Genomic DNA, 24,279 nt, shown 5'->3' on the forward strand with positions numbered 1-24,279 from the left:
GGAGAGAAGGAGAGTGTGGAGTCAAAGATGACCACGAGGTTTTTAGCCATGCAGGTGGGAGCAGGAAGAGGGCCAAGGGGATGCCGGCCAGAGGGCTGAAGGGAAGGAGGGAGAGGGGGTGCCGATGAGTAGAATCTCGGTCTTACTGGCATTAAGGCAGAGGTCGTTGCCGGCACACCACTCCTGGATAGCAGACCGACAGTCAGAGATGAGGGAAGGAGAGGAGGAGGCCGAGGGTAGCCTGAAAATGAGCCGGGTATCATCCGCATAGCACTGAAAATGTGCTTTGATCCAGTTTTCCCAACACAGGCCTTTCAGTAAGGGGGGTCTGAAATCCATAATTCCCCAAAGCATTCCAATTTTCTGTTTGACTTCCCAACATAGACCAAAGCAATGGGGGTCTGAAAAACAAACCGATAATTCACCCTGTGTTTATTTTAAACCAAAAGTGTGGGCGAAATCATAATTTCCAACCTTGAAATCCTACGGCTAGCCTTTTAAGACTGCAGGAAAATAAAAATCGCACATTACATGATAAGTGCCTTTGTTATTGATAAGTGTCATTTTTTTGTGAAGAGAAATTTGCAGAAAGTGAAGGATTGTGTTCTTTTTAGCTCACTTTTGTGATGTATTTTTGCTGAGAGAAGTTGATTGTGTTATGCCATGGATAAAGTGGTGTTTGACATTTTCATCATATTACTTTTATTTAAATAAATACCAATATATTTCCCGTACACCTGCCTGGTTCTTGGCTCATTGTTAGCTCAGGAGAGAGGGATCCAAGGGGCGTGATATGTGTCTGAGATGGGGCTAAAAAAAATCTGTTAAACAGTTTGTGTCCTAACCACTTGAGTGGGGAGGGAAGGAACTCCCTGTGTTGAGGGTGGCTTCTCAATGAACCGTTACAATATTGGGTGAAGCCTCGTCCCCCACTGGCACTGTTGTAGGGTGAACATTTACTTTGGTCGTTATTGGAATCTCTCCCACCCTGTGTGGAGCTGGAGCTATTCGTACTTCCTGCCGGCGTGACTAAGCCTTTCGTCAAGATATCTCTTTTCGCTCCCCCCGTCCTTCCATGGCCCCCCCTTTATACACACCCCTTCGAGTCACTTCAATCAAAGACAGGACTAGGATTTTAAGGATCAGGATTTCGGCTAGGACAGTAGCACATTGGCAATCGCTGTTCATTGAACCACCCCCGACAAGCCGGGCGGATGTAGAATTTGCCACTTGCTCAAAAGGCAAAAGAAGACCGGATAAGCCATTATTTGTCAAGACAGCACTAGGAACACCCAGTGATGGAACCTTCGACCCCTGATCTGTGTTTCCCCGTTATCAAACCATCAAGGTTTCTTCACCCGGCACTAGTTCATCAAAAGACACCCGAGAACAGCTGGTTCGATAAGATAGCTGGGTAGGGTCAATGGGCTCTTCCGATATAACCATCCCCAGCTGTGTTGTACCCCTCCTCCCCCCGCAAGATGGGCAGTTTTCAATGGCGGTAAAATTACGGTAGCAATCTGAGTGATAGGGATTGGGGGGGTGAAACAGCAAGAAGTACAATAGTCATTGGTTGAGAGATAGACGCAGTTGGCCCAGGTTTCTGACTGTTGGCCCTCCCTGTTGGCCTCCTGTGGAGCTCGGCCTTGGTGAAAACTAGTTGCAGCATAGCCCCCATTTCTTCTTCAGATGGGCATGGAGCTCTTTCAATTTCGGTCAGGCCATGGACGTTGTTAACAGCAGTTTCCTGCCAGGGGTCCATACTGATGGATTAATCTCACTGATGAGAGAATACGCTTCCCTGTGGGCCTTGCAGTAATCGTTGATTGGGTTTCTGAGTCACAGGCTTGGATGGTAAGCCTGCTGCTGCTGCTGCTGCTGCTGCCGCTGCCGCTGCTGCCATTTTTCTTTTACCTGTCAGTGTTGTCCTTTGACACAAAGGGAAGGACACATCTACAGAACTCGCAACAGGTCGTGGTTATTAGAGGATAACATAACCAACTAGTCCACTAGATGTTATTTTCAGAACTCTGTCATGAAGCCCAAGGCCCTTCCCGGAGACGCGACGACAGAGCCAAGAGGGCCAAGTATCACAATGCCACTCTCCCCTGGCGTGATGTACTGCTGCTGCAGTGATATTTGGCTCAGAGTTCACCCTCCTCACTCCTCTACTTGGTGCCTCCATTCAGCCCAGGACAAACTCCTGGGCCCACGTCCATCCGTCGGCGACACAGGCGAGTGGTTGGTTGTCAAAGCAGCTCCTGACTGTCGGATCTCGCCGTGTTTTAGTAGATGTTGCAAGCGTGATCTCGGAGCACGCTCTCACTCGTTCACAGGGGGAGCCGTGACAATGTGTACAGAAGCTGCACCAGCTAAGCAGGGCTGTGCGGGACTGCGCAGAACTTTGTGATCATGCAAAATGGCGGGAGAAGGAGACCACGGCGGTAGGTATATCCAGGAAGAACGGCTGCTATCATGACAGCTGAACAGCAAAACAGCCCACTCCCAGCCCCGCTCCGTGGACTGGATGCCGGCTTTATGAGACGCATGTGCGGGGGGAGGGAGGGGGCACTGCTGGTCAGGTGAAAGCCCCACCTCCTCGCAAGGGAACAGCAAAACAGCCCACTCCCAGCCCCCGCTTTCTATATTACCGAAAGTGCCGCTGGGTAGAAATGGGATTTCAACAAAAAAGAGACTCCGGATCACTCCTCCTTTTTTCTAATCTGTGGAGACCATATACTGTTTAAACTCTCAATTTATAAAAACAATTACCATTTCCAACTCCTGTTATGGCATAGTACAAAACTCACAATTTTATTCACACACAATTCAATACATTATAATCAATACCTTAAATGCGATCCCAATATGCTAACACAATTCATAAAACAACAAATTCATATACCTTCTTAAAACACCTTAAAAAGACATATACAAGGGACTTCTTCTGTTTTCTTCCCACCCTTGGGAATGTATACCTGGGGATGCTATGGGGGGGGGGGAAGGCTTACATTAATAGATTATCCTCCCTCTTCTCATGCTCAACATGTTTCAGTTCTACAACCCAATCATGATGAACTTTCTTCAGGAGCTTTTCCTTTTCGTCACTTCTGACCAAGTAATAATGACTTGATACCATTGGGGCCTCCTCCTCAATTAGCTATAAAATTAGAAAAAACAGGATAATATTAGCATAAATGCTAAACTAATTTATCAGAGTGGTCGGACCTATCATTCCACTCTCTTCACTTCCCTCACTCGGTGTAATTACTTCTGGGGGGGGTGTCTCTGGCATGCACTGTAGGTTAGGGCATCAACAGCTCTTCATGGGCTCTCATTGTTTGTCCACCTACAATCAAGACATGAATTGTTTTATTGGAATGTGGAACGTTGTCCCTTTCCTCACAGTATCTCTACTCTTAATTCAATCTACAAAATTCAGCTTCCTCTCTCTGTCACCCAGCACGTACCTATGCAGGTTCGACGGTGTGAAGATCACCTTCAGTTAAGGTTGGTACTCCTCATTTTCTGTCATACTCTTAAAATGTGCCATGTCTCATCTTGGCTGATTCTTCACTCTCTCGTTAAATCTAAACGCGGAGGACACGTGTCAATGACGTTACTTTTTATTAAAACAGTAGTCTCTCATGTAGGCTCAGTTCCTTACCTCTTTGAGTGGCAGCATTTGATTTTGCTGCTTGTGTGTTTTTCTGCCCTGCTCCGTGTAAGTAATCCTGCCACTTTGTATTCGTGGAAGTGGTTGGGAACACTGGAACCTGTTCAATCCATATAGGTTCTGTATGCTCTATTGACTAGTGTCGCGGCCATCTTGGTGCAGGTCTGCCAGTTGTGCCTTGCATAGGTGAGCGCTGAGTATTGGGAATCTTAACACACACAGGGATCTGGCTACTAACATCTCAGCCATCTCAATGTGGGTGGACACTGACGCCCTGCCCCACCCGCCATTAGACCTGGTATGATTTAAAGTGAACCAAACCATATTGTTTAAGTTAAAAACTGCCCGTCGGGAAGGTTAATAATGGACGGAATAGTTATAGAGTCATAATATAGATCGGGGTATTCAGATGGTCACTATACCATGGCCTTCTGATTAAATAATTCACAATGTCATCAGGGGTTGTAGTACCCTGTGGTTTTAGGCTCCCACTTTTAACAAGCTAGATGACCATACACACCTCGGTCTATTGGATGGAGCGGAATAATCCTAATTCCACCGAGTCTCTTGGTGCTGTATTAACGGGATAACTCTTGTGAGGTTCAATTAAGCCGCCCCTCACAAAGTCCTGGTGTCAAATTCATCCTTCTTCTCCACTCCTCGGGGAGGAGTTTAGATTTTGTGCCACTCAACTTCCTCATTGCTGTCACTTCTGGTCATGAAAATAAATTCTTGCTCCCTTCGGATTAGTATCTTCTATTTTACTTTAGTGTTTCCTGTATGAATTTGTTGCAAAATGGTCCACGAAAAATCGTCTGACTTGTGTTTTTTCATCACAAAGTGTTTGACCAGGGAGGCCACCTCAACTTCATTTTTCAGACAACTTCTATGTTCCATGATTCGTACTTTGACTTTTCTGTTGGTCTTACCTATATCGAGTCCACAGGGACAGGTGATCATGTACACCACGTGGTCAAAATTGGAATTTGAAAAGCTATTCTGTATCCACGGTTGGGTCAGTCCAATGTCCACTGTTTTCGATTTTTTGGTATGTTTACATACCCCACATTTCCCACACGGAAAATGTCCTTTAATTGGGTCCATACCCCATGTCTTTTGTAGGGTGGTTCCATTTTCTTTAGTATTGCCTAACCTGCTTCTACTAGGTGCTCATTCTGTGGGCAAACAGCGGTCGTTGTTCTTTCATTCCCTTTTTGTCAAACACTCGCCAGTGTGTATGCACTATGTTCCGTATCTAGAAACTTAAGTTGGCATAAGTGGACAAGTAATCCGTTTATTTTCCATAGGTGATTTATTGGTCTTTTCCAAAAGGGCATCTCGATATCATGAAGAGGAAGGGAGACAGCGGAAATGCAAGTTACGTTCCATCCCTCCTTCCCACCATACAAATGAACATGTTGCGTAGTGTGAATAGAAGGTGTAAAAGCCTTACTCAAGGCTGTAATGCCTTCCATTCACGTTAAGACACTGAAGAACATGAGCTCCTCAGTGTTTTGTGATAGCAGGTGGTGCTGCATGCCAGGATCCAGGTGCATTGGTAGAGCTGTGAGTGAATCAGCCAGGTTATACTGCAAGTCACGAGGGAGGTGCATGAGTGGAGCTGTGTGGAGGTCCCAGTTCAGGGATGGCAGGTAGTGCTGCGATCCAGGATCCAGGTGCATTGGTAGAGCTGTGAGTGAATCAGCCAAGGGATGCTTCAAGTCACGAGGGAGGTGCATGAGTGGAGCTGTGTAGAGGTGCCAGTTCAGGGATGGCAGGCGGTGCTGCATGCCAGGATCCAGGTGCATTGGTAGAGCTGTGAGTGAATCAGCCAAGGGATGCTTCAAGTCACGAGGGAGGTGCATGAGTGGAGCTGTGTAGAGGTGCCAGTTCAGGGATGGCAGGTGGTGCTGCATGCCAGGATCCAGGTGCATTGGTAGAGTGTGAGTGAATCAGCCAGGGCATACTGCAAGTCACGAGGGAGGTGCATGAGTGGAGCTGTGTGGAGGTCCCAGTTCAGGGATGGCAGGTAGTGCTGCGATCCAGGATCCAGGTGCATTGGTAGAGCTGTGAGTGAATCAGCCAAGGGATGCTTCAAGTCACGAGGGAGGTGCATGAGTGGAGCTGTGTAGAGGTGCCAGTTCAGGGATGGCAGGTGGTGCTGCATGCCAGGATCCAGGTGCATTGGTAGAGTGTGAGTGAATCAGCCAGGGCATACTGCAAGTCACGAGGGAGGTGCATGAGTGGAGCTGTGTGGAGGTCCCAGTTCAGGGATGGCAGGTAGTGCTGCGATCCAGGATCCAGGTGCATTGGTAGAGCTGTGAGTGAATCAGCCAAGGGATGCTTCAAGTCACGAGGGAGGTGCATGAGTGGAGCTGTGTAGAGGTGCCAGTTCAGGGATGGCAGGTGGTGCTGCATGCCAGGATCCAGGTGCATTGGTAGAGTGTGAGTGAATCAGCCAGGGCATACTGCAAGTCACGAGGGAGGTGCATGAGTGGAGCTGTGTGGAGGTCCCAGTTCAGGGATGGCAGGTAGTGCTGCGATCCAGGATCCAGGTGCATTGGTAGAGCTGTGAGTCACGAGGGAGGTGCATGAGTGGAGCTGTGAGGAGGTCCCAGTTCAGGGATGGCAGGCGGTGCTGCGTGCCAGGATCCAGGTGCATTGGTAGAGCTGTGAGTGAATCAGCCAAGGGATGCTGCAAGTCACGAGGGCGGTGCATGAGGGGAGCTGTGTGGAGGTCCCAGTTCAGGGATGGCAGGCGGTGCTGCGTGCCAGGATCCAGGTGCATTGGTAGAGCTGTGAGTGAATCAGCCAAGGGATGCTGCAAGTCACGAGGGCGGTGCATGAGGGGAGCTGTGTGGAGGTCCCAGTTCAGGGATGGCAGGCGGTGCTGCGTGCCAGGATCCAGGTGCATTGGTAGAGCTCTGAGTGAATCAGCCAAGGGATGCTGCAAGTCACGAGGGGGGTGCATGAGTGCAGCTGTGTGGATGTCCCAGTTCAGGAATGACAGGCGGTGCTGCGTGCCAGGATCCATGTGCATTGGTAGAGATGTGAGTGAATCAGCCAAGGGATGCTGCAAGTCACGAGGAAGGTGCATGAGTGGAGCTGTGTGGAGGTCCCAGTTCAGGGATGGCAGGCAGTGCTGCATGGCAGGATCCAGGTGCATTGGTAGAGCTGTGAGTGAATCAGCCAAGGGACGCTGCAACTCACGAGGGAGGTGCATGAGTGGAGCTGTGTGGAGGTCCCAATTCAGGGATGGCAGGTAGTGCTGCATGCCAGGATCCAGGTGCATTGGTAGAGCTGTGAGTGAATCAGCCAGGGCATGCCGCTGGTCAGCTGCGTGTGGCATGAGTGGAGCTGTGTGGGGACCCCAGCTGCAGGATGGCAAGCAGTGCTGCATGCCAGGATCCAGGTGCATTGGTAGAGCTCTGAGTGAATCAGCCGGGCATGCCACAGGTCAGGTGTGAGGTGCATGAGAGGAGCTGTGTGGGGACCCCAGTTGCGGGATGGCAGGTAGTACTGCATGCCAGGATCCAGGTGCATTGGTAGAGCTCTGAGTGAATCAGCCGGGCATGCCGCAGGTCAGGTGTCAGGTGCATGAGTGGAGCTGTGTGGGGACCACAGTTGCAGGTTGCAGGCAGTGCTGCTTGCCAGGATCTAGATGTATTGCTAGAGCTGTGAGTGAATCAGCCGGGCATGCCGCAGGTCAGGTGTGAGGTGCATGAGTGGAGCTGTGTCGCGGCCCCGCTTCCGGGATAGCAGGTGGTGCTGCATGACAGGATTCAGGTGCATTGGTAGAGCTGTGAGTGAATCAGCATGGGGATGTCGCAGGACAGGTGTGAGGTGCATGAGTGGAGCTTTGTGGGGCCGCACTTCTGGGATAGGAGGTCGTGGTGTATGCCAGGATCCAGGTGCATTGTTAGAGCTGTGAGTGAATCAGCCTGGGGATGCCGCAGGTCAGGTGTAAGGTGCATAAGTGGTGCTGTGTGGAGGTCCCAATTCAGGGATGGCAGGTAGTGCTGCATGCCAGGATCCAGGTGCATTGGTAGAGCGGTGAGGGAATCAGCAAGGGCATGCCGCTGGTCAGCTGCGTGTGGCATGAGTGGAGCTGTGTGGGGACCCCAGTTGCAGGATGGCAAGCAGTGCTGCATGCCAGGATCCAGGTGCATTGGTAGAGCTCTGAGTGAATCAGCCGGGCATGCCGCAGGTCAGGTGTGAGGTGCATGAGAGGAGCTGTGTGGGGACCCCAGTTGCGGGATGGCAGGTAGTGCTGCATGCCAGGATCCAGGTGCATTGGTAGAGCTCTGAGTGAATCAGCCGGGCATGCCGCAGGTCAGGTGTGAGGTGCATGAGTGGAGCTGTGTGGGGACCACAGTTGCAGGTTGCAGGCAGTGCTGCTTGCCAGGATCTAGATGTATTGCTAGAGCTGTGAGTGAATCAGCCGGGCATGCCGCAGGTCAGGTGTGAGGTGCATGAGTGGAGCTGTGTGGCGGCCCCGCTTCCGGGATAGCAGGTGGTGCTGCATGACAGGATTCAGGTGCATTGGTAGAGCTGTGAGTGAATCATCATGGGGATGTCACAGGACAGGTGTGAGGTGCATGAGTGGAGCTTTGTGGGGCCGCACTTCTGGGATAGGAGGTCGTGGTGCATGCCAGGATCCAGGTGCATTGTTAGAGCTGTGAGTGAATCAGCCTGGGGATGCCGCAGGTCAGGTGTAAGGTGCATAAGTGGTGCTGTGTGGGGGCCCCAGTTGCGGGATGGCAGGCAGTGCTGTAAGCCAGGATCCAGGTGCATTGGTAGAGCTCTGAGTGAACCAGCCAGGGCATGCCGCAGGTTAGGTGTGAGGTACATGAGTGGAGCTTTGTGGGGCCCCACTTATGGGATAGCAAGTGGTGCTGCATGCCAGGATCCAGGTGCATTGGTAGAGCTGTGAGTGAAAAAGTCGGGGCTTGCCACAGGTCAGGTGTGAGGTGCATGAGTGGAGCTATGTGCCCCCCCCCCCCCAGTTGAGGGATGGCAGGTAGTGCTGCATGCCAGGATCCAGGTGCATTGGTAGAGCTGTGAGTGAATCAGCCAGGGCATGCCACTGGTCAGGTGTGAGGTGCATAAGGAGGTGTGTGGGGGGCCCAGGTGCAGGATGGCAGGCAGTGCTGCATGCCAGGATCCAAGTGCATTGGTAGAGCTGTGAGTGAATCAGCCAGGGCATGCCGCAGGTCAGGTGTGAGGTGCATGAGTGGAGCTGTGTGCCCCCCCCCCCCAGTTGCGGGATGGCAGGCAGTGCTGCATGCCAGGATCCAGGTGCATTGGTAGAGCTGTGAGTTAATCAGGCGGGGCATGTCGTAGGTCAGGTGTGAGGTGCATGAGTGGAGCTGTGTGGGGGTCCCAGTTGCGGGATGGCAGGCAGTGGAGCATGCCAGGATCCAGGTGCATTTGTAGAGCTGTGAGTGAATCAGCCAGGGCATGCCGCTGGTCAGCTGTGCGTGGCATGAGTGGAGCTGTGTGGGGACCCCAGTTGCAGGATGGCAAGCAGTGCTGCATGCCAGGATCCAGGTGCATTGGTAGAGCTCTGAGTGAATCAGCCGGGCATGCCGCAGGTCAGGTGTGAGGTGCATAAGTGGAGCTGTGTGGGGACCACAGTTGCAGGTTGCAGGCAGTGCTGTTTGCCAGGATCTAGATGTATTGCTAGAGCTGTGAGTGAATCAGCCAGGCCATGCCGCTGGTCAGCTGTGCATGGCATGAGTGGAGCTGTGTGGGGACCCCAGTTGCAGGATGGCAAGCAGTGCTGCATGCCAGGATCCAGGTGCATTGGTAGAGCTCTGAGTGAATCAGCCGGGCATGCCGCAGGTCAGGTGTGAGGTGCATGAGAGGAGCTGTGTGGGGACCCCAGTTGCGGGATGGCAGGTAGTGCTGCATGCCAGGATCCAGGTGCATTGGTAGAGCTCTGAGTGAATCAGCCGGGCATGCCGCAGGTCAGGTGTGATGTGCATAAGTGGAGCTGTGTGGGGACCACAGTTGCAGGTTGCAGGCAGTGCTGCTTGCCAGGATCTAGATGTATTGCTAGAGCTGTGAGTGAATCAGCCGGGCATGCCGCAGGTCAGGTGTGAGGTGCATGAGTGGAGCTGTGTGGCGGCCCCGCTTCCGGGATAGCAGGTGGTGCTGCATGACAGGATTCAGGTGCATTGGTAGAGATGTGAGTGAATCAGCATGGGGATGTCGCAGGACAGGTGTGAGGTGCATGAGTGGAGCTTTGTGGGGCCGCACTTCTGGGATAGGAGGTCGTGGTGCATGCCAGGATCCAGGTGCATTGTTAGAGCTGTGAGTGAATCAGCCTGGGGATGCCGCAGGTCAGGTGTAAGGTGCATAAGTGGTGCTGTGTGGGTGCCCCAGTTGCGGGATGGCAGGCAGTGCTGTAAGCCAGGATCCAGGTGCATTGGTAGAGCTCTGAGTGAACCAGCCAGGGCATGCCGCAGGTTAGGTGTGAAGTACATGAGTGGAGCTTTGTGGGGCCCCACTTATGGGATAGCAAGTGGTGCTGCATGCCAGGATCCAGGTGCATTGGTAGAGCTGTGAGTGAATAAGTCGGGGCTTGCCAAAGGTCAGGTGTGAGGTGCATGAGTGGAGCTGTGTGCCCCCCCCCCCAGTTGAGGGATGGCAGGTAGTGCTGCATGCCAGGATCCAGGTGCATTGGTAGAGCTGTGAGTGAATCAGCCAGGGCATGCCACTGGTCAGGTGTGAGGTGCATGAGTGGAGCTGTGGAGGCCCCAGGTGCAGGATGGCAGGCAGTGCTGCATGCCAGGATCCAGGTGCATGGGTAGAGCTGTGAGTGAATCAGCCAGGGCATGGCGCAGGTCAGGTGTGAGGTGCATGAGTGGAGCTGTGTGCCCCCCCCCCACCCAGTTGCGGGATGGCAGGCAGTGCTGCATGCCAGGATCCAGGTGCATTGGTAGAGCTGTGAGTGAATCACCCAGGGCATGCCGCAGGTCAGGTGTGAGGTGCATGAGTGGAGCTGTGGAGGCCCCAGTTGCAGGATGGCAAGCAGTGCTGTATGCCAGAATCCAGGTGCATTGGTAGAGCCCTGAGTGAATCAGCCAGGGCATGCCACTGGTCAGGTGTGAGGTGCATAAGGAGGTGTGTGGGGGGCCCAGGTGCAGGATGGCAGGCAGTGATGCATGCCAGGATTCAGGTGCATTGGTAGAGCTCTGAGTGAATCAGCCAGGGCATTCCGCAGATCAGGTGTGAGGTGCATGAGAAGAGCTTTGTGGGGACCCCAGTTGCGGGATGGCAGGCAGTGCTGCATGCCAGGATCCAGGTGCATTGGTAGAGCTGTGAGTGAATCACCCAGGGGATGCCGCAGGTCAGGTGTGAGGTGCATAAGTGGAGCTGTGTGGGGACCCCCGATGCAGGATGGCAAGCAGTGCTGCATGCCAGGATCCAGGTGCATTGGTAGAGCTGTGAGTGAATCATCCAGGGCATACTGCAAGTCACGAGGGAGGTGCATGAGTGGAGCTGTGTGGGACCCCATTTCTGGAATGGCAAGCAGTGCTGCATGCCAGGATAAAAGTGCATTCGAAGAGCTGTGAGTGAATAAACCAGGGGATGCCGCAGGTCAGGAGTGAGATGCACGAGTGGAGCTGCGTGGAGACCCCAGTTCCAGGATAGCAGGTGGTGCTGCATGCCAGGATTCAGGTGCATTGGTAGAGCAGTGAGTGAATCAACCAGAGAATGTCGCAGGACAGGTGTGAGGTGCATGAGTGGAGCTTTGTGGGGCCGCACTTCTGGGATAGGAGGTCGTGGTGCATGCCAGGATACAGGTGCATTGGTAGAGCTGTGAGTGAATAAGTCGGGGCTTGCCACAGGTCAGGTGTGAGGTGCATGAGCGGAGCTGTGTGCCTCGCCCCCCCCCCCCCAGTTGCGGGATGGCAGGTAGTGCTGCATGCCAGGATCCAGGTGCATTGGTAGAGCTGTGAGTGAATCAGCATGGGGATGCCACAGGGCACGTGTGAGGTGCATGAGTGGAGCTGTGTGGGGACCCCAGTTGCGGGATGGCTGGCAGTGCTGCATGCCAGGATCCAGGTGCATTGGTAGAGCTGTGAGTGAATCAAGCAAGGCATGCCGCAGGTCAGGTGTGAGGTGCATGAGTGGAGCTGTGTGGGGACCCTAGTTCTGGAATGGCAGGCAGTGGAGCATGCCAGGATCCAGGTGCATTGGTAGAGCTGTGAGTCAATCTGCCAGGGGATGCCGCAGGTCAGGTGTGAGGTGCATGAGTGGAGCTGTGTGGGACCCCAGTTCTGGAATGGCAGGCAGTGGAGCATGCCAGGATTCAGGTGCATTGGTAGAGCTGTGAGTGAATCAGCCAGGGCATGTCGCAGGTCATGAGTGAGGTGCATGAGTGGAGCTGTGTGGGACCCCAGTTCTGGAATGGCAATCAGTGCTGCATGCCAGGATCCAGGTGCATTGGTAGAGCTGTGAGTCAATCTGCCAGGGGATGCCGCAGGTCAGGTGTGAGGTGCATGAGTGGAGCTGTGTGGGGGGGAGGGCAGGTGCGGAGTAGCAGGTAGTGCTGCATGCCAGGATCCAGGTGCATTGGTAGAGCTGTGAGTGAATCAGCTAGGGCATTCCGCAGGTCAGTTGTGAGGTGCATGAGTGGAGCTGTGTGGGGCCCCCAGTTGCGGGATGGCTGGCAGTGCTGCATGCCAGGATCCAGGTGCATTGGTAGAGCTGTGAGTCAATCTGCCAGGGGATGCCGCAGGTCAGGTGTGAGGTGCATGAGTGGAGCTGTGTGGGGGGGGGGGGCAGGTGCGGAGTAGCAGGTGGTGCTGCATGCCAGGATTCAGGTGCATTGGTAGAGCTGTGAGTGAATCAGCCAGGGGATGCCGCAGGGCAGGTGTGAGGTGCATGAGTGGAGCCCTGTGGGGGCCCCCGTTGTGGGATGGCAGGGTTTGCATCAGCACGAGATCAGGCCAATGCGATGAAAGCATGGAGTGCTGAATGACAGGCCGCAGTTCGAGGATTCCTCAAGGTCCGGCACTTCTCAGTGGATATTGTCTGACCCTTCCTTGCCTGGGTGACCTGACGTCCCGGTTTTGCGACTGTCCGGAAATAAGGTGGAGGGAAGGAGGATATAAGGGAGATGGAAGGAGGACATAAGGGAGATGGAAGGAGGGTATAAGGGAGAGAGAAGGATACAATGCATTAGAAGAAAGGATAGTATAAGGGGAGGGTATCTGGTACTGGTGAAGGAGGGCATGAGGGAGATGGAAGGAGGGTATAAGGGAGAGAAGGAGATTATGCGGTAAAGGGAAGGATAGAATAAGGGGGAGGGAAGGAGGGTATCCGGTAATGGGAAAGGAGGACATAAGGTGGGGAGAAGGAGGGTATCCGGTAATGGGGAAGGAGGACATAAGGTGGAGGGAAGGAGGATATAAGGGAGATGGAAGGCGGTATAAGGGAGATGGAAGGAGGATATAAGGGAGAGAGAAGGAGATTATGTGGTAGAGGAAAGGATAGTATAAGGGGGAGGGAAGGATGGTATCCGGTAATGGGGAAGGAGGGCATAAGGTGGAGGGAAGGAGGACATAAGGGAGGTGGAAGGAGGATATAAGGGAGATGGAAGGAGGATATAAGGGAGAGAAAAGGAGATTATGCGGTAGAGGAAAGGATACTATAAGGGGGAGGGAAGGAGGGTATCTAGTAGTGGGGAAGGAGGACATAAGGTGGACATAACGTGGAGGGAAGGAGGATATAAGGGAGATAGAAGGAGGGGGTATAAGCGAGAGAGAAGAAGATTATGCATTAGAGGAAAGGATAGTATAAGAGTGAGGGAAGGAGGGTATACGGGAGCTAGAAGGAGGGGGAATAAGGTAGAGAGAAGGGAATTATGCATTAGAGGAAAGGATAGTATAAGGGGGAGGGAAGGAGGGTACACAGTAGAAGGAAGGTGAGTATAATGAGAAGGAACAAGATTATGTGGTAGAGGAAAGGATAGTATAAGGGAGAGGGAAGGAGGACATCAAGTAGAGAGGAAGGAAGAGGGCATAGGGGGAAGGAAGGAGGGTATACTGGGAGGGAAGGAGGATATGCAGTAGATGGGAGCAGATTTTAGGGGAGAGGTAAGGAAGGTATGCAGTAGAGGAGAAGGAGGGCCTAGGGGAAAGGAAATAGGGTTTCAGGTAGAGGGGAAGGAGGGCATAAGGGAGAGGGATGGAGGGTATAAGGTAGAGGAAAGGAGTGTTTAAGAGGGAGTGAAGGAGGGCATCCGGTAGTGGGGAATGAAGGGAGCATAAGGGGGAGGGCAGGGCTTTAAGTTGGCCGGGGCTAGCTAGGGCCTAGCCCTGGCAGTCTCCTAAAAGTGGGGCTCAGCCAGGGCTCTGCTGGGGCTTCACGGTCCCACCATGACACAGTGTAACATTATCCCGCTGCAGCGGGCCACGGTGGAAGAACCTCACAGACCATGGCATGCAGCCCAGCTGACAGGAGGCATCAGTGTCGCGCACACTGCAACTTTCTCTCGCGGCCCTCACAAGGTTTGTAAGCCTCACAAGGGCTGTGAGAAGACGTTGCAGTCCTTATAAAAGGGTCTGCACCTGCAACATGCTTTGTGCCCTCCCCGGCATGGACGACCTGACAGGAGCGGCAACGGATGAGTCTTCAGAAAGTCCAGTACAAGGCCCTGTGGATATCGTCTGGAGCTCCTCTCTTCACAAGGACAGCTGACCTTCACAGAGAACTGGACATTGAGATGTTGGATGAACATCTACCAAAGCTGAGCAAGAACTTTTGCCAGGAACTGGATCAGAAAGCGAACCCTCTGATCAGAAGACTCACTGCCACCACTGCAAACCCCTTTGACATCTACCCGCGGCCCCCCACGGTGAATACCCTGTGAAACCAGCCCTACTGTGACAAGACCACACAGACCAGGAACAAAACCCAACCCTCGAATACACGCTCAACCAGAGAGGATGAAGTAATGAAGCTTAAGCCTCGGTATCCAATAATCACCGGTGATGGATAGAATCTGTCAGCAAGAAGAAGAAAAAAAGCAAATGCCTTGTGCGCCATTTTGGAGTGGCCTGTGTGTACATGCTGCATCCGAGTATCCAGTCCACTCTCTCCCGCTGCGCTCATCGAGAGGGTCTCGCACGACCGGCAGAAAAGCGAGCTAAGCGCCAAGATGGTAAGTCACAGGCTTGCGAATAGAGAAGCTCAAACGGGATGAAGGCACTTACGCAACTCTTCTGCCCTACTAGACTCTTATGCACTCTTATTCTCGTTCACTCTCTCCGCTTCTGCCTTCTTACTTACTCTTAGTAGTTCCTATGTCCCCAGTTACTTCTGCCAAACGGATTTTTCCCAATCTGGATCTTGTTCTTATACCGGTGTGGCTGTATGTTGAAATTGCTCTTTTTATGCAGTGTGTTAAATTAAATACATATAGCAGTTTTTACAAAAAGGTTTTGACAACACAGACCACGCCTGTGCATTCTCCTACATGTGCTTCTTTAACCACGACCATCAATTCTTAGACCACGCCCACCCATTCTTACACACACGCCCCATGCAAGCCACACCCCCAAATGAGAGCCCCCTCTCAATTTTTTACCCCACTTAAAGCACTGGAGGAGGGTTGCAGAGGCAGTGATGTATGTACAATAAGGCCAACCATGCCCAGGCCTAGGGTGGCAGATTGTCACTGGAGAAGCCCGTTTAATAACAGTTAATTTCAATGTACTCATTGTCGTTTTCTAAATTAAAGCTTGTTTTGTTTCTCAGAGTCTGTCAGAAACACAACAATGCATGACTGTTTTGGAGCTGTTATTGGACATTGCACTCAGACAGCTTAAGTATTCACTGGCCAAACTTGTATACATGCTTGATGTTTACAAAAGCTGTATTTTTAGGGTGACGCTTGATAACAAATAAGTAAATAAAAAAATGTGTACCAAATCCAGCATGCTTTAAGTATTTAGTGATTCAGGCATACAACTCTCACAACCGTTTTGACAGATATAAACTTCTTTGGTCATTCTTATGTTCCCAGATTTCTACTTAATATGCAATTGGGGTCACCCCCCCCATTCTCATTGGAGTGTTCTAATCAACACATACATACACCGTGTTAAGCAATCACTTATGTTCAAATACACATGACATCCATTTTTTAAACCATTGCAAAAATGAGTGGGTTTCCCTGCAGAAAAGTAAAGGTTAAAAAGGATGCCTCATTTTTCAATATTACATGCACGCCTATGCTTACGTCACACACAGCAATCCCACCCGTAGGCACTAAAATGATGTCCAGAGGCAAGAACCACTTTCTCTCACCACCCACACATTTCAGAGGTCGGCGGCCGCCCAAAAGGTGCAAACATGAAATTGACTGTACAGAGGTTAAAATAGCGAAGAGTAAATCTAAATGCGTAAGTGCATCGAGCAGCCTGTGAAATGACACCCAAAACCATATAAGGGTGAAAGAGAAAACAAACTGTGCGCCAAATGTATAAACGATTTTAGAGCTGTAAAGAAAAGAGGTCTGAGATGTCCCTTTAAGAAATCCATTTGGCCATCTTTACAGAAGCTGCCCGGTGCTACAAAAGCAAATGGCATCCCTGTTGGGTTTATCATGTGCCTTTGATGGCATTAAGCTGCACGCTCAGTGCTACCAGGAGAATCACTGTTAAGAGCATGCAACACAATGCATAACAATTACACTTATAAGTAACCTTTACATGAATTAGATTTAAAATATAAGGTATGAATGTTACTGTAAAACAGTAACTCAAATGACAGCACAAAATCTATAAATCTGAAATCTGAAAATGTTCCTTTGTATTGTACAGTCCAACCAACTCCAAGGAGTTAACACAACATTTAAATTACCACAAACGCAAACTGGCGGCAAGCTCCATAGCCAAAACCACACCCTCAACAGTAATCTTGTTCTGGAAAGCCTGACCTATTACTCATTTTCACTCTTGGGGTATTGGATGTTTCGGACAATGTCACAAACAGGAAAGACGTAAACAGTATGTACCACTTCATGTGTTAACTGCCTGCACTGCACAGCTACAAGGAAGGCTGTTGATACCCATCCATTGCTCCACCGTGCGAGTGCGAAGCCAAAGGTCCCAAGAACCATCCGCAGCTATTTCTTTTCCACAGAGGTGTTTATGCCCAGGCAGAGTTTGCAATGTTCACTTGTGACATTGCCATCTTTTAATGGTGGTTCTGCCCCAGGGATTTGGAGGTACATGGGCTGCATCAGGTGGTAACTTGCTTAATCTCCGTTATGGGCCCTGCCAACACCAGAGCTGTAACCATGGGAAGGAGGTTTAGTTATTTTTGCATGTATATTTCATATGTAAACTATAATTGGAGTTATGTTGCCTGAAACATTCCTATTACAGACCAGTCTGGGTGCTTCTCAAGGGTTGAGTGCAGGCAACTCAGGAGAAACCAGATATTAGCATTGAAATCCAAATTCCAGTTGGCCGACAGCTCTGTTTGCTTGTCCAAAAGATTGGTCTCTGAACTAACCAAAAGTAGGCAGTTGGCCTCAACAAGTACCTCAAGTGAACTTAACTGTAGAACACACTGTTTCTCCAAATACCAGGCAGCAGAGATCTGGAAACACTGTTTCAAAAACATAACAGAAAAGAAGAGGCTTCAGTGAGAGTGGAAGCATTAACTCCATAATCCTTTCAGCCTTATACAAGTCCTTTTGTTGCTATGAAGCCCAAATGGGACAAGATGGCGGTGAATGCGTGTAGTTCGGCCAAAGCGGACAGAGTCTGTTGAAGGGGCAGAATCTGGTGAAGATGCAGAATCCTGCTGAGGTGGGGCAAAGTTGGGGTGGGGTGCATTCAATTAGTTGGGCCTAGGCCAGTGGAAAGCCTGAATACACAATTGTACGGAGGTAGATGGTAGAGGGAAAGAGGGTATAACGGGGAGGGAACGGGAGTGAAGGAGGGCATAAGGTGGGTAAGAAGGGTGTTTGGTAGAGGCAAAGAGGAAATAAGGGGGAGGCAACAGAAGCGAAGGAGGGCATTAGGTGGCGGGTAAGAAGGATGTTTGGTAGAGGGAAGTAGGGTATGTGGCTGAGGGAAGGAGGGCACAAAGGAGAGCAAAGGAGACAACATGACTTCTTGCCATGTTAGTGTCTTGAAACACAACACCGAAGGGAACTTTACCTTGACCCAAGGACGTTGCCAGCCAGCAGCACACGAGAAGGAGGACCCTGGTCATGGTGAGAGCAACGCCAAGCAGCTCCTTCTCCCTGCAGCACTAGACCGAATAAACAGGAAGCGGCAGAAGGCGTGTCCCCGCCCCCAGGAAGTTCATTTCCCCATTCCTTGAGCAATGTGCCCAACATTGCACATGTCACAACCCACACTGGAGTGACTGGGCTTCCCCAGAGATCGGGGGCAGCCTGCCAGGGGTGCTAAAAGCTACAGCTCACAGACCGATAATGCACTGCAGCCCTCGTTAACGCCCTCAATTCACTGGGCCTGCTGGGCCATTACCCTGCGGCAAAGGCCCCCGCTTAAGGGGCATAGCTCTCAACCTTTCATTGCCCCTGGGTGGGTGAAAACACCCGACTTTGTATTTGGCGGGTGAACGCCCATTGTTTCCTTTGGGCACGTAGGGAGCTTGGCCGGTGAGAGAGCTGCCAAAGTGGCGGGTGACAACAGCCAAAAGCGTGTGAGTTGAGAGGTATGCAGGGGTTATTGCCTAATTAAATGAACCATTTACTGTAGCACACTTTAGTAACACGCTTCCCGGGTGGAGATTACAAGGATACTGGGAGAACTTTGATGCACGCGTTTCCCCATAGGTACGAAGCCATGCTACCGACTTCACAAGGGAATACGGGTTACCTTTCCCTGTGCTCTGTTCACGTCACATGTGATGAAACACGCAGCATGCAAGAAAGGGAGCCCCTCTGCTGAGAAGGAACATGCGTGGAATACCGTGTTCTACGGAAGTTCCTCCCCTCACGAGGGAGGGTCAACAGCCACGTTTGAGCTCACTGCACCCTTCACAGAGGAGAAACATCCATTTACAGATCCGCCCAGTTCCATTTTGGTGCCCGGCTGCCCAAAGGCATAGACAGGGTGGGGCCTCAGTGGGTAAGGCCCACCCAAGATGTGTAAATGCCCACCCAGCAGCGCTGTGTGGGCACTGACAGATGTTAATGGCACTGCGGGGGGCACAACTTCATCAGCTTCAGGCCCCACTTGTTAGGCAATCCCGGCTACGCCTCTGCGGCTGCCCTTGTTTAACATAGAACACACTTTCATTTCGAGGCAAATTGCTGACAGGTGAGAGGTTTTCCTGTGAAGCACTAGTCACATGTGTGTTAAAACCCTCTTGAGACCGGCTTTGATAGTTTAGACACCCATTGGTGATACCAAGGACGGCTGTTGGTTTGTGAGCGTCAACCTCTGCCCAGTTTGGCGACTGCAAAGCTTAGTTTGGGTCACACTAATTAATTTCTGTCTTGCTTCATCCTAGGCTTCAAAGGTTCCACATTGACTGCACCGAATTTAAGGCGCTAATTGGATCCGTTAACCACCCTATTGGGACGCCCCCATAACAGGGGACGCCCCATACCAGGCATGCCTCAGCCAGAAGCTGCAACAATAGTCATAGCTTCTCAGAGAGAGACACATCAAGAGTTGGGGGGTATCCCGACGGTATTGCCACCAAGATACTGCCCAGGCTAATAGCGTTACCGCCACCCGTTCCGGCGCTGTTAGCCCCGGATCAAGGGTTGGGCGGTAATGGGTGTTCGTCATTGGGTCCATTAGGCCCAATGGGGCATTTTCGCCACAATTAGCGTGCGCTAATAGCGCCCGAAAATCGGGGGTTAAGTTAGCTCATTTACCACCAGTTTATAACTGGGGGTAAATGCCAGACGCGTGATTGGGCGGACCCTTAAATGCACAGTAATAGCGTTACTCGTGATGAGGCCCACATTGTCTATATGCCTTTAGTTTCCTGTAGAGGAATTCCATTAGGTTAGCCCTTAGGGAATATTCTTACCAGTACAGCAGCATATATGGTGATATGTGAACATTGAGAGGTTCAGCAATGATGTTCGGCAATTGCTTTATTTATTTTTTCATTGTTATGTTTATACTTTTTTGAATAGTTTAAGAATGTAACATTGAATACAGTTCGCTCAGTGAGGTAGCAATAAACAGAAGCAGGTTGTCTCCTCCTTTTCCCTTAGCTCCTCATTACTAGTAAGAAAGAAAGAAAAACAATAAAAACAGAAGAGAGGTTAAGGAAAGCATCCATTGCAGCAGAGTCCCAGGGTGAGCTTCTCGGGAGAAGAAAAGCTTTTCAAACATGATCCTATCTGCAGAGTGTTTTTGATTAGCTCAGCAATCAAAACCTCAAGCATTTCAAATCCTTCCACTGCTGCATGCAGGAGGATTTGGAAAGACAATGTCAGAAGGTATAGCGTTCTTTCATCGATGGGTGTAATTTAGATGTTTTTTTCCCAAGTACATTTTCCCAAAAAACGAATTGAAATATATAGGGCAGGGGGGGGTGGACAAGTATATATGAGGGGTGTAGGGGTTGGGAAAAGGTAAAAAATATAGGGGGCAAGGGGGGGCCCAAAAAAAAAGTCAATGTGTTTTTTCATTAAAAAATACTCCAAAAAAATTCCATCGAAATTACACCCGTCGATGAAATGACATCATAGAACCTGTCAGAAATCCTGACCAGGGAAACCAAAGATTCGTCACAGCCTGCATGTATATTGGAAGAAGCTTCAGCAGTACAATAACTACCACAATACTTCTTGAGGTATCCTTTCTTATTATATAATACAGCTGCCAAGACGCCTGCAACATTCACAGAAGAGTCTACATCCCACGAGGATCCATTATCCCGGCCAAGGACCAGGTTCATCGAAACAATAACAAGCCTTTCGTGGTGAATCTAGTTGAGAAGCAAGAAAACGGACATTGGACTATGGATAGAACCGCTTACCTTGATCTAATCATGGGTCAATATGTTTGGAACACATGTGATTCTAAATGAGCTTACTAGAATAACGATTTCGTAAACGCATGAATTAAAAGTAAGACGAATAATGACTTTTACAGTTTCTGTAACAATCGCCATGATACCTGAGGCTTTGGTGCACTGCTATAAATGCTAAAATAAAATAAGTGAATAAGTAAATACAAAGTGGCTCATTTGTTTCACTGTATGAAGAATGAAGGGGATTGATGAGGCAGCGAGTCAGGGACGAGGGAGCGGTGCTCGAGTAGTTCACCGTAGATTCTTTGTGATACAGGATAGGCGTTTGACAGACATAGCGGGGACAATTGACAGATCATGGAACATCAAAAAATAGCAAAGGGGATGTGCTGGTTTTTAGATGCCAATTTTTAGTACTGTGCTGGTCGCCTTACTCTCAAAGGTGGCCGGCGCATTTCTGGGAGGCTGGGCTGCAGCGTAAGTGACGCGCTGGCCAGCCCCCTTACACACATTAGTCCGGGCAGCGTGCTCCTGACACTAATGTATTACAGGCTCCCAGCCAGTGGCAGCGGGGGAATCTTTACACTACAGGGGTGCAAATGCAGGTGCCTAATATGCGTCAGAGACCAAGCACAGCGAGGGTGCCCAAAACCAAACAAGAGGAGTTTGGAGTACCCCCCTACCCCACTCTGAGTAAATGTTTACAATAATGGCTTAAGATGGTGCATTTCACAGAACTTTCTTTGAACATTTGGGTAAAAAGCCACAGTTTGCAATCAGTTTTGCATGGTAGCACATGAAAAGAAAACAATATATTCAAGTTACCAACAGTTCACAGGACCATTTTCCAACGCATTTTCATTATGCCTTTGCCCCCAACACATGCCAGTGTATACAATATTTTCATGCTGCCAGTGCCTATACATGTCCATGCTGCACCAATATATGCCAGTATTACCATATAAGGACCCGCAGCCAGTAAGAAATGCCATGCCACAGGAAAAAAGTATAGGCAGACTGACTATATCAAGATAGGACAGTGTACCAAATAATCACACTTTTGTTTGTGTTTACACTTCATACAAATTACAAAAATGCAATGACACACAAAAAATATATGGCTAGACTGTAGCCATCAATTTAAGCCAGTCTAACCATGTAATAACACTCAACATGCCTGCTTTACCTTTGATGTCAAGTAAAAAATAACAAATGCCATGCCACAGTAAGAAAGTAAATGCACACTGACACCATAGACAAACTGGCCATGTAATAAGACACATCATGTTTGCTTTACCATTGATGCTACTAAAATAGACCAGTGTACCAACTAATCACACTTATATTTGTTTTTACACTTGAAGCAAAGTACAAAAAATGCTATGAGACAAAAAGAATATATGGCTAGATTGTAGCCACCAATTTAAACCACTCTAGCCATGTAATAACACTCATCGCGCTTGCTTTACCCTTGATATCAAGTAAAATGTAATAAATGACATGCCACAGTAAGAGCGTAAATGCACACTGACACCATAGGCCAAGCCAGCCAAGTAATAACATTTATTTTGGCTTTACCCCTGATGGCATGTAAAAGATGTCATGCCACATTGACAAAATAAATGCAGACTGGCAATATAGGTCAGTCTAGCCATGTAATCAGTGCCGGCTCAAGATGCGCTCAGAGAACAGAAGGGGTCACAGTTCTGTTGTTCCGCTGATACTTGGTCTAGTATCAGCCAAACAGCAGAACTGAGACCCCTGGAGTTCTGCATTTGTGGTGGGCGGAGCGGGAAATGGGGGGCGCACACATCTCGCACAGGGCGCTGGCAGACCCGGGTGCCGGCGCTGGACGTAATAACACTTAGGTTTTTACCTTGATGCCAAATCGAATTCAAAAATGCCATGCTACATTAAGAAATGATATGCAGGCTGATGCTGGTAGTGCCAGCCTGCATACACCTACTTCTTAACTTGGCATGCAAATAAAGCACACAGGGGACTGTCAATCATGCTAGGTGGTGGCCTGCCACTCAGGCGAGGGGGCGGTTCCCCTTTCCGCACATAGACGCAGGCCTCCACCACTCCCAGCACCCACAAGGGAGCAGGGGGCGCATTTCACTGTGACAAGCCACGAAACGTGCGCTCACTGTGAAATGTCAAATAAAAAAAAAGGCATGTCTATCCATGTTTGATGGGTGGAAATGCAAGTGGAACAGAAGTGGTTCATAAATAAATAATGAAAGTATGACAGGGCCAGGAAAAACCGCTGCCACAATACCCGGTGCTCACACGCACCTTTTGACTCCCTCTACTCTCTCTACTGATCTGAACTTCGGTTCCCATGGGCATTCAACCTACCAGCGCCTTCAGACCATACCAATGGTATATAAGGCGCTATATAAATGCAAAATAACATAACATAACAGGAGGGAGGGGGAGGCGGGATGCCTCCCTTTTCTATACATTTAAAGATCTTTTGTGAATTCAGGGTGCACTTTAAAATGCACAAAAAAGTCCCTGATTTGCATATATGTGAAAAGGGGTGAAAAAGGGCCTCAGATTGTGCGCATCTAAAGATATGATATGGCATTTGTAACGCGTTATACACAAGTGTTTCAAGGCGCGCGACGAGGCAGGGGGGAGGGGAAACAAAGGGAGGACAAGACAACGATCTTACTAGGCCAAGGGACATTGAGAACGCGCAAGTGCAGGGGAGAGGGTAGGGAGGAAGAGCGGCCAGCAGGTGGCAGTGCAAGGGTTAAGTGCAGACCACAAGGGCCTGATAAGTGCAGTTTATGATGCGCTTATTCTGAGGCGCGTTGTAGGTCTGAACGCACCATTGTTTACTGCAGGTGATGAAATAGCACTCGCCACCCAAACGGTTTTGAGACTCTGCCCCCGTGTATTTTAGGCGATCCGAAATGTTTTGTTGAATTCACTTTTGAGATTGTTCACAGCAGGTGCTTTCGCAGAACACCTGATCACGTGCAATGCCACTCTCCCCACAGAACCAGTGCATGCTGGTGTTAGATGAAAGAAGGGGTCGGAACTGGAAGGAATGGGTGGAAGTGGCGCCCTTGGAGAATGGCAGTTGCCTAGAGTTTTTGGCGAGCGGCATGCCAAGTGTGGCAAATGACCATGCAGGGGTTCAAAGGGGCAAACCATTTCAGAGCCTTACAATGCCACCTGTGCCCCCTCTGATACACAGCATTGCATTGTCAAATGGCGCCTCTGAGGGGACTTGCATTAGATACTGGCTGGCAAGGGCGCAGCATGGAACGCACTGCTGTGTGCTCTTAACATGGGCGTAATTTAAGGGGGGGGGCAGGGGTGTTTCCCCCCCCCTAACTTTCATGGCACACCATTGTGTCCCCATTCGTTTGGCTGGGGCATCTTTTCTTCGGATGGCATGACCCCCTAACATTTTCAGCAAAGTTACTCCACTGGCTCTTATCTTAACCCTGTCCCTGGAGACTATGTTCTGCTACAGCGCGCGCGCTTTCTGGCATTCTGTCCTCCCGGGTGTTGCTCAACGCGCGAATGCTTTGAGCTGCAACTTTAACTCTTTGCGCCTCTGTTGCCGCGTCTGTCCTTGTGGCGGA

General features: G+C 50.3%; 1 protein-coding gene across 2 annotated transcripts in view; it reads right to left on the reverse strand.

Annotated features, from left to right (window-relative positions):
- The window catches only part of LOC138521844 (uncharacterized), a 67,521-nt gene extending 49,534 nt beyond the window's left edge, over positions 1–17,987 (reverse strand). Inside the window, exons 1-2 of one of the 2 annotated variants that reach the window (XR_011283142.1) lie at positions 17,866–17,968; positions 17,243–17,308 (exon numbers count right to left, since the gene is read on the reverse strand). Coding sequence is in view for 1 of the 2 variants with exons in the window: in XM_069634986.1 (XP_069491087.1) it covers positions 17,866–17,920 (55 nt within the window). In the remaining variant the exon portion in view is untranslated. Of the gene's footprint in view, positions 1–17,242; positions 17,309–17,865 lie in introns of both variants that reach the window. The other variant, XM_069634986.1, reaches the window with a different exon arrangement.
- Positions 17,988–24,279: the final 6,292 nt, after the last annotated feature.

Source organism: Ambystoma mexicanum, chromosome 13 (assembly GCF_040938575.1).
Source record: "Ambystoma mexicanum isolate Mex_15411 chromosome 13, UKY_AmexF1_1, whole genome shotgun sequence".
Lineage (NCBI taxonomy): Eukaryota > Metazoa > Chordata > Amphibia > Caudata > Ambystomatidae > Ambystoma > Ambystoma mexicanum.